Here is an 18,668-nt window from a genome sequence, read left to right as displayed (position 1 = left end):
GGACAGAATCCGGCGCCATGACTGGGACTAGAACCCGGTGTGCCAGCGCCGCAAGCGGAGGATTAGCCTATTGAGCCGTGGCACCGGCCAGAGTAACAAAAATTTTAAATAACATAAACATTTTACCGTAGGGGTTTATACAAAGAAAACGTTGGTTTGCCTATATACTGTAATGCCATGTAGCTATTAAATACTTAAAATACTAAATATAATCTCAAAATAGGGTGGGTGTTGTGGAGCAGCGGGTGAAGTTGCCGCCTGGATGCCCACATCCCATATCTCACTGCCTGGGACTGAGACCCACCTCCAGCTCCCATCCAGCCTCCTCCGAATTTGCCTGGGAGGCAGAAGATGATGGATGAAGTAACTGAGTCCCTGCCACCCATGTGGGAGACGTGGATGGAGCTCCTGGCTCCTGGTTCCAGTGTTGCCCAGCCCTGGCTGCTGCTGGCATTTGGGAAGTGAACCCGCAAATACAACATACATTTCTCTCTCATTCTGCCTTTCAAATAAATAAAAAATAAATATTTTTTTTAAAATTTAACTCTGGGGAAAGGCGTTAATTAGTACGATCCTATTTTTGCAAACACAGGCACACAATAGGTACACAGAAGATACTGGAAGACTATAAAAATAAAACAACTAATTTTTTCATGTGGGACTCTGGGCGATCCTTTTGCTTATTTTTTTCTAATTCTTCTACAATAACGCGCATAATTTTATGATTTAAACAATGACATGGAGTGGGCATTGCGGCGCGGGGGTTACGGCACCATTTGGATGCCCCGTATCCGAGCGCTGGTTCAAGTTCCGGTTCTCTGGCCCCGTCCAGCTCCCCGCCATGAGACTGGGAAAGCAGTGGACGATACACCCCGAGTACTTAGGCCCCTGCCACCCACGGGTGAGCAAGAAGCTCCTGGCTCCTGGCGTGGGCCTGGTCCATCCCCTGCTGATGCAGGCATTTGGGGAGTGAACCAGCAGAAGGACCTCTCTCTCTGCCACTGTGCCTTTCAAGTAAGTAAGCAGGCACATAAACAAATATTTTAAAAAACTTTATATTTCCAGAGGTCTCCGGTATTGCAAGACATATTCTGTTGCTTGACCCGGACTGGGAGCACACTGGCCTCTGCTTTGTAATTATTTGTTAAAATGTAAAGTTGGGGCCAGCTGGTGGCGCACTAGGTTAATCCTCCGCCTGCTGCGCCAGCATCCCATATGGGCGCTAGTTCTAGTCCCGGTTGCCCCTCTTCCAGGCCAGCCCTCTGCTGTGGCCCAGGAGGGCAGTGGAGGATGTCCCGAGTGCTTGGGCCCTGCACCCCATGGGAGACCAGGAGAAGCACCTGGCTCTTGGTTTCGGATTGGCACAGCGCCGGCCGTGGTGGCCATTTGGGGAGTGAGTCAACGGAAGGAAGACCTTTCTCTGTCTCTCTCTCTCTCTCTCACTGTCTGTAACTCTACCTGTCAAATAAATAAATAAAAATCTTAAAAAAAAAAAAAAGTAAAGTTAACAAACCTTCTTCTATGGAGCTCCTGCCCGCAATTTCCCAAGTGCTTAACGAGATACACGTATTTTCCGTTATCTTATACATAGTTCCGGAACAGTAGTATGCATATTAAATTCGCAATTCACTGAGCCATAGACTGCAAACCCCGCGGACTTCCCGGCCGACCTGAGCGGCACGGACTGCAAGTCCCAGCAGGCCTTGCGGCCAGCGGACCGGGAACTACGGAGGCCGAGACGGAGGCTGGGCCCTCCGGTCCTTTCCCTCCCAGAAGCCCGCGGGCGGCTAGGAACGCTGTCCGTATCATGGCCGCGGGAGCCGGGACGGCGGGCCCTGCTTCCGGCCCGGGCGTCGTGCGTGACCCGGCGGCGTCACAGCCGAGGAAGCGGCCCAGCCGGGGGGGCGGGGAGGGCGCGCGGCGATCGGACGCGATGGCGGGAGGAGGCGGGAGCAGCGACGGCAGCGGGCGGGCGGGCCGGCGGGCGTCCCGCAGCGGCGGGCGGGCTCGGCGGGGGCGCCACGAGCCGGGGCTGGGGGGTCCTGCGGATCGGGGTGCGGGGGAAGCACGGCTGGAAGAAGCGGTCAACCGCTGGGTGCTCAAGTTCTACTTCCACGAGGCGCTGCGGGCCTTTCGGGGTAGCCGGTACGGGGACTTCAGGCAGATCCGGGACATTATGCAGGGTGAGGGCCGGGCCCGGGAAGGAGGCCGGGGAGGGGGTCGTGGGGACGGGGTCGGGGCTGGGGTCGCCGAGCCAACGCTGTCTTCTTTCCCAGCTCTGCTTGTCAGGCCCCTGGGGAAGGAGCACACGGTGTCCCGGTTGCTGCGGGTTATGCAGTGTCTGTCGCGCATTGAAGAAGGGGAGAATTTAGGTATGGCTGTTTTTGTGCTCGTCTGCGGGCGTACTTGCGTCGGGTTTTGTTGTTTTCAAACTTACATCCGGGACGGAGGGGTTCCGGGTTAAAGTGCGCGGCCGCTTGCACCGCGGGGGTCTCGTGCGCGCTCGCTCGCTTTCCCGGGCCCGGAGGTTCCGTGGGCTGCTTTTCTGTGTGCGGGTTGTTGGGTTTTTTTCTCCCTTTTCTTTTCTTCCTCCCACCTGTTAGTTGCTCAGCCCAACTTTGTTGCTGTCCAAAGAGACTTAGTCTCTCCCCCGTAGTGATGTTTTTTCAGCGTGTGAGCACGTTTCCCGCCCCCTCTCCGAATTGAACTTGACAGCTGTTTGGCAAACTGGCTGAAGTTTCTGGCCATTTGTGTCTGAGGAGGATGTGTGTATCCTGAATCTGAGAGGCAAATGCACGTGTTAAAAATACCTTTTTTACGTGCCTCGAAAAATCCTGAAAGATGAGCACATTTTAAATCCGTTGGCCTGAGTTTGGGCACTCTGACCGGGTCTGGAAGCCCGGGTGTGTCAGCAAGTGGAATTCAGATCTTGCTATAGTTGCATGCTCCCTGCCCCTAAGTGTACACTCATGTGTTTGGACATCGCTTTCCTGCTCCTTAGAGAAGAGCTTGAAATGAGAACTGTGCTTTGTCCTAGACTGCTCCTTTGATATGGAAGCTGAGCTTACACCCCTGGAGTCAGCCATCAATGTGCTGGAGATGATTAAAACCGAGTTTACGTTGACAGAAGCGGTGATCGAATCCAGCAGAAAGCTGGTCAAGGAGGCTGTAAGGCTCTGTTTTTATTTCTTTCTTCTTTTAACAAATATCAGGGGTCTTTGAGGATGCAGCGCGTGATCCTTCCTGTGTGGGGCAGAGGAGAACCGGGGTGGGCAGAGAGCAAGTGCGTGTGCACACGGATGTTACTTCTCTGGCCCCTTTTCCACCCAGGCTTGGGAAGTATCATTAATGGCAAGCACTTGACTTTCCTGATTTCGGTTTTTCCCTGTGGCCCCAGCAGAAAGGGCCATAGTACACAGGCGTTAAAGACTGACATGTTGGAGGAGGGGGTTACAGCATTTGGGAGAACAGTGAAAGGGCTGCAAGTAACTGGCCTACGGCTTGGCCACCCTTGTTTATAATCAACCAAGGAGAAAAGCTGGGGCCTTGGAAAATGTAGGACTGATTGTGTTGTTTCATGCAATTGTCTACAGAAAGAGGCTTAGCACTTTTAGATTAGAATCGGGGATGCTGGGATAATGTGCCAGCTAGAAACCCAGGAATGGTAGAAGAGTGGTAGAGGGCTAGCACAGACACTGTTCCTGACATCAAGAAAGAAAACGAGTGTCTGGGAATTTGGAACCGTCCCTGTGGTGTGGCTCATGTCGCTTCAAGTAGTGGAACTTATTTTCATTTCAAACATGGAAGTGACTGTGGGACCAGGAAGCAGAGGCAGAGGTGAGGACTGAAAACCAGCTCAGCATTGCTTTGGTGGTGGGAACGAGGGAGCTGGTGAGAACGGGAAAGAGCACTGCAGAGGCACACCCGGTGCTGTGCAGGGAGTGCAGGGAAGGCCTGCCCCGGCTGTGGCTGTGTGGAGGCACTCAGGTGCCCTGTTAAAAACAGCTGGCGTGCAGGAGGTACAGGTGCTTTGCTTATTCACTTAAAGACCTTGGCCTTGCAAAGAATGCTTAGATAACAGTGAATTCTAAAGAGGAGTAACTCCAGGAACACACGTTTAGTCAGGCTGCTGCTGGGCATCCAGTGCCAGAGGAGACATTGTCCAGGAGGAGAAGCCGATGTCTGTTTTGAGCACAGCAAAGATTCTTTTGAAGGGAAGAAATGGTACCCATGTGCAACTCCGGCTAAGTAGCTAGTTCAAAATGCAACCCCTTCCGAACACAAGGGCTGTAGACTGGCCATGGCTCCACTTCAGGAAGTCTTTTTATTGTTTGTTTATTTATTTAAGCTCATTGATCTTGTCTTTGGAGGCTTCATTAGGACAATCTGTTTGCAAGATGTAAACTTCCTTAGAATAATCAACTGTTTTCTTAGTCTGATTCCCATCCACTTTCCCATTCTCCAGCAGGAACCAAATCTTTTGTTGAACTCAGTGCCTTACTGTTATTAATGGTGTAACAGTTCACTCCAAAATTGAGCAGTTTAAAACAGTAAATATTATCTCTCAGTTTCCAAGGGTGAGGAATCTGGTAATGGTTAGCTGAGTGGTTCCCTCTCCGGTTTCTCAGGTTCTGGTCAGGCTGTCAGCTAGAGTTGCACTCATTTCAAGACCCAACGGAGGCTGAAGGATCTGCTTGCACACTCACAGTTGTAGCGGGACTCACTCCTCACTGGCTGTTGGCTGAGACTTCAGTTCCTAGCCTCCACAGAGGTGGCTGTATACAGCCCAGCATCTTGTTTACCCGAGAGCAGGTAGCCCAAGCGCAAGCCTGCGTGAGAGCCCGAGGCAGAAGGCAGAAGCCCTCGTCTTCTAGAATCTGATCTTAGAAGTGACATATCAGCACTTCTGCCACATGCTGCTGTCACACAGAACACCAACTCTGGTGGGCTTTGTGCACGGGACTGTGCAGAGGTGGGCATCACCAGGCACTGTCTTAAGGCTGCCAACCACAGTTAGCTTGATCTTGCTGTTGAGTGATTTACTTTTTTAAATTTACTTTTTAGAAGTTTCTGATTTAGAGTCATAAAATCTGTTAGCAGTCATCATTAGGGAAAAAAAACACCTTGGGATGCCTAGGCTCAGTGAGGCTTTTTGATCATTTCAGCTATATAATGTATTACCATAGGCATTTTAAAATTGTAAAAACTTTGAGGTTCTAAGTTAGAATTTCTCAGTGTAGGGTCAGGGGATCTCTTAGGGTTTCTGAGACCCTTTCTGAGGATTCCTGAGGTCAAAGCTGTTTTCATAACAATACCAAACGTTATTTGACTTTTTCGTCGTGTTAACATTTGCACTGATGGTACAGGAGCAGTGATGGGTAAAACTCCTTGTGCTTTATCACAGTTAAGGTGGTGGTAAATTGTACTTAGTCACTGTCATATTTTGCACTGCCAAGTGCAGTTTTTCAAAAAACCCATCAGTTTTAATTAAGAGTGTCTGCTCAAGCACTAACATTTCATTAATTGTATTGAGTCTCAGTCCGTGCGTAAACATCTTTTCAGGATTTGAGGTGCTAAGAGAGGGAGCCTGTCTAAAGCATTTCTGCTGCAGACTAACGCTGGTAGTGTCTTCAGGAAGAGCACTTGGACGTGACTGTTGCACGCTGAACATGCTGGGTTTTTCTGTGGTGCAACACTTTTATCTGAAAGAACTGACAAATGAGGATTGTTCAGACTTATATGTTTGGTGGCTCTTTTCTTGAGAATGAGCAAAGTGAATATGTCACTTAAAACAGTTGACAGTATTCTTTGTCAGTGGTAAAAGTCAAGCTCTTAGATGAAAATATCAAATTTTGGAAAATTAAATTTGAAAACTACCCAAATGTTAGACTTTTCTGAAGATTTTTGGTATCAACTGTGATTTTAAAAATATTTTTAATGAATGTGTCAACATTTGGAAGATCTGCATAACTCAGTCAACCATTATTTTCCAATGATCAATGTGTGACGCTACAAAATCATTCATGGATGAAAGATCCATTTAAAGTGCAAGATGGACTGATGGATTCTAATGTAACAGGTTAAGAAAAATTTACTTGTCAAAGATTTAAAATAGAATCAAAGAATATCTGTGATTTTTTGAAAAGACTATTAAACTGTCTTTTTCTTTTCCACCATCATATCCCTGTAAAGCTAGTTTTTTTATATACCTCAACCCAAACAGTGTATCACAACAGATTAAATGCAGAAGCACTTAGAAGAATCCAGCCATCTTCTAGTAACCAGAAATTAAATGGATTTGCAGAAAGGTTAACAGTGCCATCCTTCTCATTAAACTTTTGTCTTAGAAAATACAGTGGTTTTTCATAGATTTGTTACTTACATTGACCTGTAATGAGTTTATTATTACTTTTTAATGAATTAATAAATAAATTTCAATTTTTTCAGTATTTCTCATCTGGTAAATATCAACAGATATAACCCACATAAACAAAACTCTGGGTGTTCATGAACATTTCAGGGGAGTAGAGAGGAGTCCTGAGACCAGAAAGTTTGAGACCTGCTCCTGTGAGCTGTGATTTATATTAAGACTGTAGTGCTTTTCTCTTCAGACAAGATTCTTTCCTCAGATTTCTTTGGAGAAGAGGGGAAAACAACGTATATTAGGTGTTCCAGGGGAAGCTTTGGTATTTATTTTGTACCTTATCGGTTTGTTTGTTTATTTGTATGTTGCTTTTAGCTGTGCAGCAGTTTCCCAGCTCTGTTAGTGACAAACTTTTGGGGTCTTCCCCACCTGGGACGCTGCTACCTCAGAGACACTTCACAGCTTCAACTCTGGACTTCGTTAACAGCGTTAACACGTGCTGTTTCCCAGGCCCCCTTGTTTCTTTTTGTGTGTCCTTAAGCCGTTTTACAGTTCTGTGAATGTTTCTTCCCTTCCTTAATTAATGTGTGCTTTCTAGCATTCTTCCCCATATAAACCTATTCTGAAAATCGATGCTTTGCAGTTTCCTTTTTAAGTTACCTGGAAACTACTGATACTGCTTACATGCTTAGAGAACCTAAACAAGTATGTAAGAAAAGAAATTATATCTGAGAACAGCCAAGTGAAAAAGCAACGATTCATCTCTCAAAATTGTTTTCCACAGGAAATTAATACATAGTTTATCGCACAAACTTGGAAGGCAGACTTTTAATTTCAATTCTGAAAGTATTCATGTGTCTTTTTTTGTTTCACAAATTAAAGGCAGGTGAGGGGAAGAATCTATATTTTGTCTCCCTCTTGATGCAATGTCAGTCTTGGACAGAATGCATGGAGCAACTGTCTGAGAATCCTGAAATGCAGGCACGCAGGGAAAAGACCAGAATTTTCCTGTATATCAAACCAGTGATGAGCACTTTGCCATTTTTTCCTCCCCCGAGTATCACACGGACTGGGCTCAGAGGCAGCCTGAAACCTGTGCATGCCCTCCGCATGCTCCAAAAGGAGGGCTCTCTGGCCTGAGGATCTCCTGAGGGCCAGAGCGGTGGGAGGGTTCCCTTGTCTCCTCCTGGCGCCCTGGCGGCAGCCTGGACAGCAGCAGTTGCTGGCAGTGGCACTGACAATAGGGTAGGCACCTAAAACTACAGGAGAAAAACCCACTGTTTACCAGAGGAGCTTTATTCCCCAGAACCTGGTTCATATTCTGTTGATTCTATATTTTACTGTCTAACCCACTGCTTGGTCCTGGATACAGATGCAGGTAGTGTGTGGCAGAGTAAAACTCAAGCCCAAGGCTGACTTAATATTTGAAAATGAGTCAGTTTAATCTTCCATGTTAAAACCATATGATATCAGTTGATGCAGAAAAAGCATTTGACAAAATTTAGCGTTAGTTCATGGTCAAAACACTCAGCAAACTGCAATAGAAGGGAACTTCCTCAGCATTATAGAAGGCACCTACAAAAAACTCACAACTAACATGGTAATGGTGAAAACCAGAGCACTTTGTCCCTTGATCTGAAACAAGGCAGGGATATCTATTTTCACTACTAATGTTCAATATACTGAAAGGCCTAGCCAGTGCAATAAGGCAAGAAAAATAAATAAAAGGCACATAGACTGGATGGGGCTGGTGCCGTGGTACAGTGGATTAAACCACCACTTATGGCGCTGGCATCCCATATAAGCACAGTTCAAGTCCCAGCTTGATCCAGCTCCCTGCTAATGCACCTAGGAAAGCAGTGGAAGATGGCCTAAGTGCTTGGGCCCTGTCACCCACATGGGAGACTCCGATGAAACTGGCTCCTGGCTTTGGTCTGGCCCAGCCCTGGCTGTTGCCACCATTTGTGGAGTGAACTAGTGAATGGAATATCTTTTTCTAACTCGCTCTCTAACTCTGCCTTTCAAATAATCAATCTTTTTTATTTATTTATTTATTTTTTGGACAGGCAGAATTAGACAGTGAGAGAGAGAAAGGTCTTCCTTCCATTGGTTCACCCCTCAAATGGCTGCCACAGCCAGTGCGCTGCCAGGTGCTTCCTCCTGGTCTCCCATGCGGGTATAGGGCCCAAGGACTTGGGCCATCCTCCACTGCCTTCCCGGGCCACAGCAGAGAGCTGGACTGGAAGAGGAGAAGCCAGGACAGAATCCGGCGCCCCGACCGGAACTAGAACCCAGTGTGCCGGTGCCGCAGGTAGAGGATTAGCCAAGTGAACCGTGGCGCTGGCCCAAATAATCTTTTAAAAGAAAAGGGGGAGGGGGGCGTTGCTGTGGCTCACTTGGTTAATCCTCCGCCTGCGGCACCGGCATCCCATATGGGTGCCAGGTTCTAGTCCCAGTTGCCCCTCTTCCAGTCCAGCTCTCTGCTGTGGCCTGGGAGTGCAGTGGAGGATGGCCCAAATGCTTGGGCCCTGCACCCACATGGGAGACCGGGAAGAAACACCTGGCTCCTGGCTTCGGATTGGCACAGCGCCAGCCGTAGCGGCCTTTTGGGGAATGAACCAACAGAAGGAAGACCTTTGTCTCTGTCTCTCTCTCTCACTGTCTATAACTACCTGTCAAATAAAAAAAGGAAAAAAAGGCATACAGACTGGAAAAAAAGGAAGGAATAAAATTTTGTGTATTTCCAGCTGACAAGAGTATGTAAAAAACCCCATGGAGTTCATTTAGCAAGGTTGTAAAATATGACAACAATATAAAAATCATTTTTATGTAGCAGCAGTGAACAATTAAAAATTAAAATACCAAAACAAAACCATTTGCAGTAGCTTTGTAGAAAAAGAAACACTCAGGTATAAATGTAGCAAAACATGTAGGACCTGTACATGGAAAAATAGAAAATGCTGATGAAAGAAAGACCTGATATATATATATATATATATATATATATATATATATATATATATAACATATTAATAGACTGGAAAACAATATAGTTAAAGTGTTGGTTCTCCAGCTCATTTATAGTGTTAATACAATTCAAGTCACAATTTCAGCAGGATTTTCTGTAAATACAGACTAGCTGAATCTAAATTTTTTTAAAGATAAACTAAAACAACCAAAACTATTCTGTCCAACTGTAAGAGTTCCTATAAAGCTGCTCATGGCTGGAGAGATAAGAGATTACTGAAACAGGAGAGTCCAGAAACAAAATACTAGAGTCGACATGAATATGACTGATTTTTGACAAGGATGTGAAGGAAATTCAATGGGAAAAGTATTCAGTGGGAAAAGGATAGTCTTTTCAGCAAATGGTGTGAAACAACTGAATGTTCATACTCAGATATGGCCCATGACATACTTGCATCTTAGACAAAAATTCACTCAAAATGGATTGTAAACTAAATGTAAGATGTAAAAATCAAAACTTTGAGCCGGCGCCGTGGCTCACTAGGCTAATCCTTCACCTTGCGGCGCCGGCACACTGGGTTCTAGTCCCGGTCGGGGCACCGGATTCTGTCCCGGTTGCCCCTCTTCCAGGCCAGCTCTCTGCTGTGGCCAGGGAGTGCAGTGGAGGATGGCCCAGGTGCTTGGGCCCTGCACCCCATGGGAGACCAGGATAAGTACCTGGCTCCTGCCATTGGATCAGCGAACCAACGACAAAGGAAGACCTTTCTCTCTGTCTCTCTCTCTCACTGTCCACTCTGCCTATCAAAAAATTTAAAAAAAAATTTAAAAGAAAAGAAAAAATCAAAACTTTTAGAAGAAAACATAATATATTCTTGTCTGGGAGTTAGACAAAAGTTCTTAAATGCTGGAACCATAATCCAGAGGAAAAATAGATTTGACTATATCAAAGTTTTAAACTCTTACCTTTCTCCTTTTTTCTGCCATCATGGAGTGTGTGCCCACCTCCTTTCTTTGCCATGTCTTCTCACAAGGCTTTAGAATTGAGATTCCTGGCCCCCCAAAAAAAACCAAGAGAAAGGTATCACCCCAGTGGATCTGAATGAAAAGTGAAGACAAGGGAGAAGTATAAGCTGGGTTTATAAATGACACATTTATGCCCTCCCTATCAAGGTCATTATTTCCTTACCATTTCATACTAAGAATGTCACCCACTCTCTGGACAACTGGACATGTTTTATTGGCAATATTTTTTTTTTCAAATATTTATTTGAGAACAGAGTTACAGAGAGAGGGATACACAGAGAGAAAGGGATCCTCCATCCGCTGGTTCACTCCCCAGATGGCCACGACAGACAGAGCTGGGCCGATCAGGAGCCAGGAGCTTCCTCGGGATCTCCCGTGTTGGTACAGGAGCCCCAGCCTCGGGCCATCTTCCACTGCTTTCCCAGGCCTTTCAAGTCCCAGCTTGATCCAGCTCCCTGCTAATGCACCTGGGGAAGCAGTGGAAGATGGCCTAAGTCCTTGGGCCCCTGCACCCACGTGGGAGACCCGGAAGAACCTCTTGGTTCCTTACTTCAGATCAGCTCAGCTCTGGCTGTTGCAGCCATCTGGGGAGTGAACCAGCAGATGGAAGACCTCTCTCTCTCTCTCTCTCTCTCTCTCTCTCTCTCTCCACCTCTCCCTCTCTCCCATTCTATATAGCTCTGTCTTTCAAATACATAAAATAAATCTTAAAAAATTATTTGAGGGGGCCAGTGCTGTGGCACAGTGGGTAAAGCCGCTGCCTGCAATGCTGGCACCCCGTATAAGCGCTGGTTCAAGACTAGGCTGCTCCACTTCCCATTCAGCTCTCTGCTGTGGCCAGGGAAAGCAGTAGAAGGTGGCCCAAGTGCTTGGGCCCCTGCACCCATGTGGGAGACGTAGATGAAGCTTCTGGCTCCTGGCTTCGGATCGCCCCAGCTCGGCCATTGCGGCCAACTGGGGAGTGAACCAGCAGATGGAAGACCTCTCTCTCTCTCAGCCTCCGACTCTATGTAATTGCCTCTCAAATTAATTAATTAATTAAAAAATTATTTGAGAGCAGAGCACTCCCATCCACTGATTAAGTCCCCAAGTGCACCTGATGGCTGGGTGGCCAAAGCTGGGAGTCAGCAGCTCAATCTAGGTTTCCCACATGGCAGAAACCCATTTACTTGAGCCATGACTACTGCCTCCTAGTTTTCCTGCAAGCAGGAAACTGGAAAAAGGAGCTGTGCCGAGGCATAAACCTTGCCCTGTGACATTTTTTTAGGGAAAAAAAATTTAACTTTGGGGGAAAAAAAAGCCACGATTATGAGAAGAAAAGACAGATTGGGACAAATATTTGCAAATCACCTATCTGACAAAGGACTGTATCTCAACCAGATAAAGAACTGGGGCCTGCTTGTGGCACAGTGGGTTCAGCTGCCATGTGATGCTGGCATCCTGTGTGAACACTGGATCACATCTTGCTGCATCACGTCTGACCCAGCTCCCTGCTGATGTGCCTGAGAAAGCAACAGAACATGGCCCAGGTGCCTGGGCCCCTGCCATTCATGTGGGAGACCTATATGGAATACTAGGCTCCTGACTGTGGCCTGGCCCAGCCCAGGCCATTGCAGCCGTTTGAGGAGTGAACCACTAGATGGAAAAATCTCTCTTTCTGTAACTCTTTGAAATAACTAAGTCTTGAAGAGAAAATTTTAAAGAACTCTCAAAATAACCAAGCCTGTATATACAACCCTACTTTTAAAATGGGCAAGACTCACCAAAAAGAACAAAGTAGCCAAAAAAAAGGACATGAAAAAACCTGCGGGGCTGGCGCTGTGGCTCACTTGGCTAATCCTCCGCCTGCAGCACTGGCATCCCATATGGGCGCCAGTTCTAGTCCCGGTTGCTGCTCTTCCAGTCCAGCTCTCTGCTGTGGCCTGGGAGTGCAGTGGAGGATTGCCCAAGTGCTTGGGCTCTGCACCCGCATGGGAGACCGGGAAGAAGCACCTGGCTCCTGGCTTCAGATTGGCGCAGTGTCAGCCGTAACAGCCATTTGGGGAGTGAACCAACGGAAGAAAGACGTTTCTCTTTGTCTCACTGTCTATAACTCTACCTATCAAATAAATTAAAAAAGAAAAGAGCCGGCGCCGCGGCTCACTAGGCTAATCCTCCGCCTAGCGGCGCCGGCACACCGGGTTCTAGTCCCGGTCGGGGCACCGGATTCTGTCCCGGTTGCCCCTCTTCCAGGCCAGCCCTCTGCTGTGGCCAGGGAGTGCAGTGGAGGATGGCCCAGGTGCTTGGGCCCTGCACCCCATGGGAGACCAGGAAAAGCACCTGGCTCCTGGCTCCTGCCATTGGATCAGCGCGGTGCGCCGGCCGCGGCGGCCATTGGAGGGTGAACCAACGGCAAAGGAAGACCTTTCTCTCTGTCTCTCTCTCTCACTGTCCACTCTGCCTATCAAAAAAAAAAAAAAAAGAAAGAAAAGAAAAGAAAAACCTGCAACATCATTTGGCCTTTAAAGAAATACAAAATCACAGTGAATAATAGTACATAGGAATTAGAATGGCTATATTTGTTTTAAAAATACTAATAAAGTTAAGTTTGAATTATATATTTCAGACCATTATGTAAACCATATATTTACACAATTTTTTTTAGAGTACTAGCCAGGATATAGAGTATTTGGAAATTTCATACATTACTGATGGGGATACAGTGTTACAACTGGGGCTGGTGCAGTGGCATAGTGGGTTAAGCTGCCACCTGCAGCACTGGCATCCCGTATGGGTGTCGGTTCAAGTCCTGGCTGCTCTACTTCTTTCTTTTTTTAAAAAAAATTTATTTATTTATTTGAAAACGTTACAGAGAGAGAAGGAGAGGCAGAGAGATCTTCCATCCATTGATACACTCCCCAATTGGCTGCAACTGCTTGAACTACACTGATCCAAAGCCAGGAGCTTCTTCCAGGTCTCTCACGTGGGTGCAGGGGCCCAAGGACTTGGACCATCTTCCACTGCTTTCCCAGGCCACAGCAGAGAGCTGGATCAGAAGTGGAGCAGCTGGGACTCGAACTGGTGCCCATATGGGATACCAGCACTGCAGGCAGCGGCCTTACCTGATGTGCCACAGCGCCGGCCCACTGCTCTACTTCTGATCCAGCTCCCTGCTAATGTGCCTGAAAGAGCACTGGAAGACAGCCCAGGTGCTTGGGCCCCTACACCCACATGGGAGACCCAGAAGAAGCTCCTGGCTCCTGGCTTTGGCCTGGCCCAGCCCTTCCTGTTGCAGCCATTTGGGGCATGAACCAGCAGATGGAAAATCTCTCTCTTTCTCTGTAACTTGGCCTTTCAAATAAATAAAATAAATCTTTTAAAAAATAGTCCAGCTACTCTAGAAGACAGTTTGGTTGTTTCTTACAAAGCTAAACGGACACATTCTACGTGACCCAGCAATCCCATTCCTGGCTGTTTACCTTATAGAAGTGAAGAATTAGGTTCACACCAAAACCTGTACATGAACGTTTTGCATCTCTATTCATAATAACCCGGGGTTACAAACAACCCGAGTGGCCTTCAGGGGATGAATGTATAAGTAAGCTAGTACATCTATACGAGAAACTTCACAGCTCGGCAGGAAGAAGAAACCAACTCTGAATCCTGCGGCAACATGGATGGGCCTCAGCAGCGTTAGAGTGAAGGTGGACACCCTCAAGGGTACCTCTTTGAAAAATCAGGGCTCCTTGGGGCTGGTATTGTTTCACAGCAGGTTAAGCCTCTGCCTGTGCCACTGGCATCCCATACGGGCAACAGTTGGAGACCTGGCCGCTCCACTTCTGATCCAGCTCCCTGCTAGTGTCCCTGGGAAAGCAGGAGGAGATGCCCCAAGTGCTTGGGCCCTTACGTCCACGTGAGAGACCTGGAAGAAGCTCCAGCCTCCTGGCTTCAACCTGGCTTAGCCCTAATCATTTGGGGAGTGAACCAGCAGATGGAAGCTCTCCCCCCACCCCTTTTCTATAACTGTACCTTTCAAATAAATAAAAAATAAATCTTTACCAAAAAAAAATCAGTGTTTCAGACTCTGTGGTTCCACTTATGTGATGTTCCTGAAGACAGAAGACAGAGCAAGGATTAGGGATGGGGAAGGATATGACCACAAAGGAACAGCTCAGAGGAGTCTACTTGTATTAAAAATCAGAACTGTACACCCCAAAAATGTAATTTTGCTGAATGTTAAGTAAAATTAACCTATGATTTAAGAAGTAAAAAGTGTGTTCTTCAAGAAAGTATAGTCTTAACTGTGGTTTTTCTGCTGAAAAGGATGTGTAAGTGGCAATGGTCGTGATTAAAATGAAAAGACTTTCTTTGCTTCCTCACTACAAGAACTTAGGAGTAAACCTGTGTATTCAAGAGTATGTGACGCTGTTCTTCCTTTTCTTGGTCTAGATCTCTGTATGTTCTTCCCCATGAAGACAACAGACGAGTTTGCTTTCCTTTGCTGCTCTGTGTTTTATTTATGTATTTATTTGAAAGAGAGATCATCCACTGTTCACTCCCCAAATCCCTGCAGCACCAGACTGGAATACAGGAATTCCTCTGGATCTCCCATGTGGGTGGCAGGGACCTCCCAGGTGCATTAGCAGGAAGCCAGATCAGGAGTGCAGAATAGCTGGGTGTCCCAAGTGGTGGCTTACTCTCCGCCCCACAGCATCTGCTCCAGCTTTCCTTTTTGAAAGAGATCTTTTAAAAAATCTGTTTCTTGGCCAGCGCCGAGGCTCACTAGGCTAACCCTCCACCTGTGGCGCCGACACCCCGGGTTCTAATCCCGATTGGGGCGCCAGTTCTGTCCCGGTTGCTCCTCTAACAGTCCAGCTCTCTGCTGTGGCCCGGGAGGGCAGCGGAGGATGGCCCAAGTCCTTGGGCCCTGCACCTGCATGGGAGACCAGGAGAGGCGCCTGGCTCCTGGCTTCGGATCAGTGCAGCGCGCCGGCCATAGCAACCACTTGGGAGGTGAACCAACGGCAAAAGGAAGACCTTTCTCTCTCTCTCTCTCTCTCTCTCTCTCACTGTCTAACTCTGCCTGTCCAAAAAAAAAAAAAAATCTGTTTCTTTAATGCTTCTCCTTGAGACTAGCTTTAAGGTATCTACATTATCTTATATAACTCCAGATGCTGCCAGTGTTATGTTGGCTTTTCTGATTCTTGTAAATGTCAACATATGGTACAATTTTCTTTTTAATTTCTTTTTCTTTTTTTAATTTTTATTTGACAGGTAGAGTTATAGACAGTGAGAGAGAGACAGAAAGAAAGGTCTTCCTTCCGTTGGTTCACTCCCCTAATGGCCTCTATGGCCGGCGCTGCGCCGATCTGAAGCCAGGAGCCAGGTGCTTCCTCCCAGTCTCCCATGCAGGTGCAGGGACCCAAGCATTTGGACCGTCCTCCGCTGCCCTCCGGGGCCACAGCAGAGAGCTGGACTGGAAGAGGAGCAACCAGGACAGAACTGGCGCCCCAACCGGGCCTAGAACCTGGGATGCCGGCGCCGCAGGTGGAGGATTAGCCTAAGTGAGCCGCGCCGCCAGCCTCTTTTTAATTTCTGATCACTGGATTTTTTCCTCTCTATATATTGTCTCTGATGTTTCTTTACAGAAGGACTTTTCTTTTTCTCTGTGACTAGTGAGACATTCTCATCTTACCTAGAACTTGTCCTTTCATTTGCTGCTTGTGGGTGAGCTGGCTTTTTTGGTCTCCCAGCACATTTTTTTTTTTTTTTTTTTTTTTTTTTTTTTTTTGACAGGCAGAGTGGACAGTGAGAGAGAGAGACAGAGAGAGAAAGGTCTTCCTTTTTGCCGCTGGTTCACCCTCCAATGGCCGCCGCTGCAGCCGGCGCACCGCGCTGATCCTGGCAGGAGCCAGGATCCAGGTGCTTTTCCTGGTCTCCCATGGGGTGCAGGGCCCAAGCACCTGGGCCATCCTCCACTGCACTCCCTGGCCATAGCAGAGAGCTGGCCTGGAAGAGGGGCAACCGGGACAGAATCCGGCGCCCCGACCGGGACTAGAACCCGGTGTGCCGGCGCCGCAAGGTGGAGGATTAGCCTATTGAGCCACGGCGCCGGCCTCCCAGCACATTTTAACTAAAGTTGCCAGCTAGGGTTTATGGTATAGAGGCTTGTCTTTTCATTTTCCCATAGAATTGACCCCAGGCCTTTCCTGAATGGAACTAGCAGATCCTGTGGTCAGCAGATCACTTGTTTGTTTTTCCTGCTCACAGCGTATCCTCCTTCCCCCACCCCTCACCCCTTACTTGAAAGCTCTACAGCGGAACCAGTTGTTCTGGGGACCTGAGATTACAGGGCCCTAAAATGACTCCTGTCCATTATGTCTTGCCTTAGGCCCCATTCAAATTGATTAAATGGTCTATAATCCAGGGGATCAGACTTTGCTATATCAGCCATTTTAAAAAAAATGCACTGTTAACACAGAACAGTGACCACCTTACAGACTGAAACAGCTAACACTTGTTCATGATGCTTAAACAGTAATTGTTACGTTTTAAGTACAGGAATTCGACATACTGTGAAAAAGTTCTTGGGTCCCTGAGACTCAGCTTGGCTTTTTAATAGAGTATTGTGATGTTTGATATTTTGATTATACCTGTTATTACAAAAGTAAAAAAAAAAAGGTTTTTCCTCCTTTTGTAGGCTGTCATTATTTGTATCAAGAACAAAGAATTTGAAAAGGCTTCAAAAATTTTGAAAAAACATATGTCTAAGGACCCCACAACTCAGGTAAGTTTGTTATCTTTTTACTCCCATGACTGAAATCCATCTCACTGCTTTTTCTGAAGAATCAGGGAATGGATTCTTTGTGTGGAGGTTATCTAATATGCCACTCCTACAGCATGCTGCATTTTATATCCATGATAACTCACTGTAAGATTGAATTTTTATGATTTACTTTTCATTAAGCAAATTTACATCAGCCATTTATTTATTTGCCTTATTTCTGTTCAGTTTGTGATAGAACATTTGTGTTAACTGTCCGTACTATGTCTGAACCTAACAAGTTTTGTTAATACTTCTACCCTGTTTATGTACACACCGATCCTGCAAACTTGAGATACTGCTTTCATGAGGACTTAACCCTTGTTTCCTGGTGTCAGAAGTCCAGTGGGTCCCCTGTTCTTATTCTTCTTTTCACACTTGATCTTAGCCAAAAGGCCGAGAAGCGATATTCTTCTTTTCAATATAAATTTAAACTTTATTTTTTGGAAAGGTAATATGCCTACATAATACAACATTCAAAGGAATAAGCAAAGATTTCAGTGAAAATTCTCTCGTCTTTGACCCTTACCTATTTTGTTCCCATCAGAAGCAATAATGTCATTTCTTTCTTTTATCTTTCCAGTAATATTCTATGCATATGCAAACAAATAGGAGTGTGTGTGTTTGTGTGTATACACGAGTACACATAGATCTATTTTCTCTTTTCTTCAAATTCACATATGTGACAGTATATTCTATACACTGATCTGAACATATATTAAATTGCTTTTTCTTTTTAACCTCCTGTATCTTGGAGATCATCCTCTTAGCACATAAAGACTCCCTTACCCCTTTTTTATAGCTGCAGAGTAACCCACTGTGGCTGAACTCTAATCTGTTGTGCTGGGCTTCCCTTCATATACGTGTCCCAGTGATGTCACTGCCAGATGCTGCAGTGTTCGGTCACACTCATCATCACTGAACTTCTACTGGATTTTTCTCTTCCTTTATGTGGTACAAATGCCGATCTTCTGTGTAGAAGATGAAAAATGATCTCCTGAACATTATTCGAGAAAAGAACGTGGCCCACCCTGTAATCCAGAACTTTTCCTATGAGACCTTCCAACAGAAGATGCTGCGCTTCCTGGAGAGCCACCTGGACGACACAGAGCCCTACCTCCTCACGGTGTGCCTTGACCCTTGTTTCCTCTCATGACTGACTGCCCTCTGAGGATGTGCAAGCACTTAGAAAATAGGAAGTGCAAAGACTTAATGTGTGAAAAACACTTTGGATTATATGCACTGTCCTCCGTAATTAAATATCTTAAAAATAAAAAAGCATAGGAGCTCTCTCTCACCTCCCATTTTTACCTCTTTCACATGTGATTAATTTATTGTGGTTGGAGTGGAACGTTCATACATAGTTGTGGTTCCCAAGGGAGGTGAAATTTGAGCTAAGTGGTATGGTAAATGTGGCAGAATTGGGTTGTTAATAGAAGAAGCTTGGTGTGCACGTGGGAGACCCTGATAAACGGCCTGGCCCAGCCCTAACCATTGAGGTCACCTGGCGAG

At 46.5% G+C, this 18,668-nt stretch overlaps 1 protein-coding gene across 3 annotated transcripts in view; it reads left to right on the top strand.

Moving 5' to 3' along the window:
- Nucleotides 1-1,792: 1,792 nt before the first annotated feature.
- TERF2 (telomeric repeat binding factor 2) overlaps nucleotides 1,793-18,668 on the top strand; it is a 33,428-nt gene continuing 16,552 nt past the window's right edge. For 2 of the 3 annotated variants that reach the window (XM_008257547.5, XM_002711661.5), the window contains exons 1-5: nucleotides 1,793-2,183; nucleotides 2,277-2,372; nucleotides 3,038-3,168; nucleotides 17,034-17,120; nucleotides 18,136-18,282. In XM_008257547.5, the coding sequence (XP_008255769.2) occupies nucleotides 1,808-2,183; nucleotides 2,277-2,372; nucleotides 3,038-3,168; nucleotides 17,034-17,120; nucleotides 18,136-18,282 (837 nt within the window). In that variant the 5' untranslated portion in view covers nucleotides 1,793-1,807. The remainder of the gene's footprint in view (nucleotides 2,184-2,276; nucleotides 2,373-3,037; nucleotides 3,169-17,033; nucleotides 17,121-18,135; nucleotides 18,283-18,668) is intronic. The other variant, XM_089320390.1, reaches the window with a different exon arrangement.

This window comes from Oryctolagus cuniculus, chromosome 18 (genome assembly GCF_051225735.1).
Source record: "Oryctolagus cuniculus isolate XC-2025 breed Fujian yellow rabbit chromosome 18, ASM5122573v1, whole genome shotgun sequence".
NCBI lineage: Eukaryota > Metazoa > Chordata > Mammalia > Lagomorpha > Leporidae > Oryctolagus > Oryctolagus cuniculus.
Note: the sequence above shows the minus strand (reverse complement) of the source record. Positions and strands in the feature narration are given on the sequence as shown.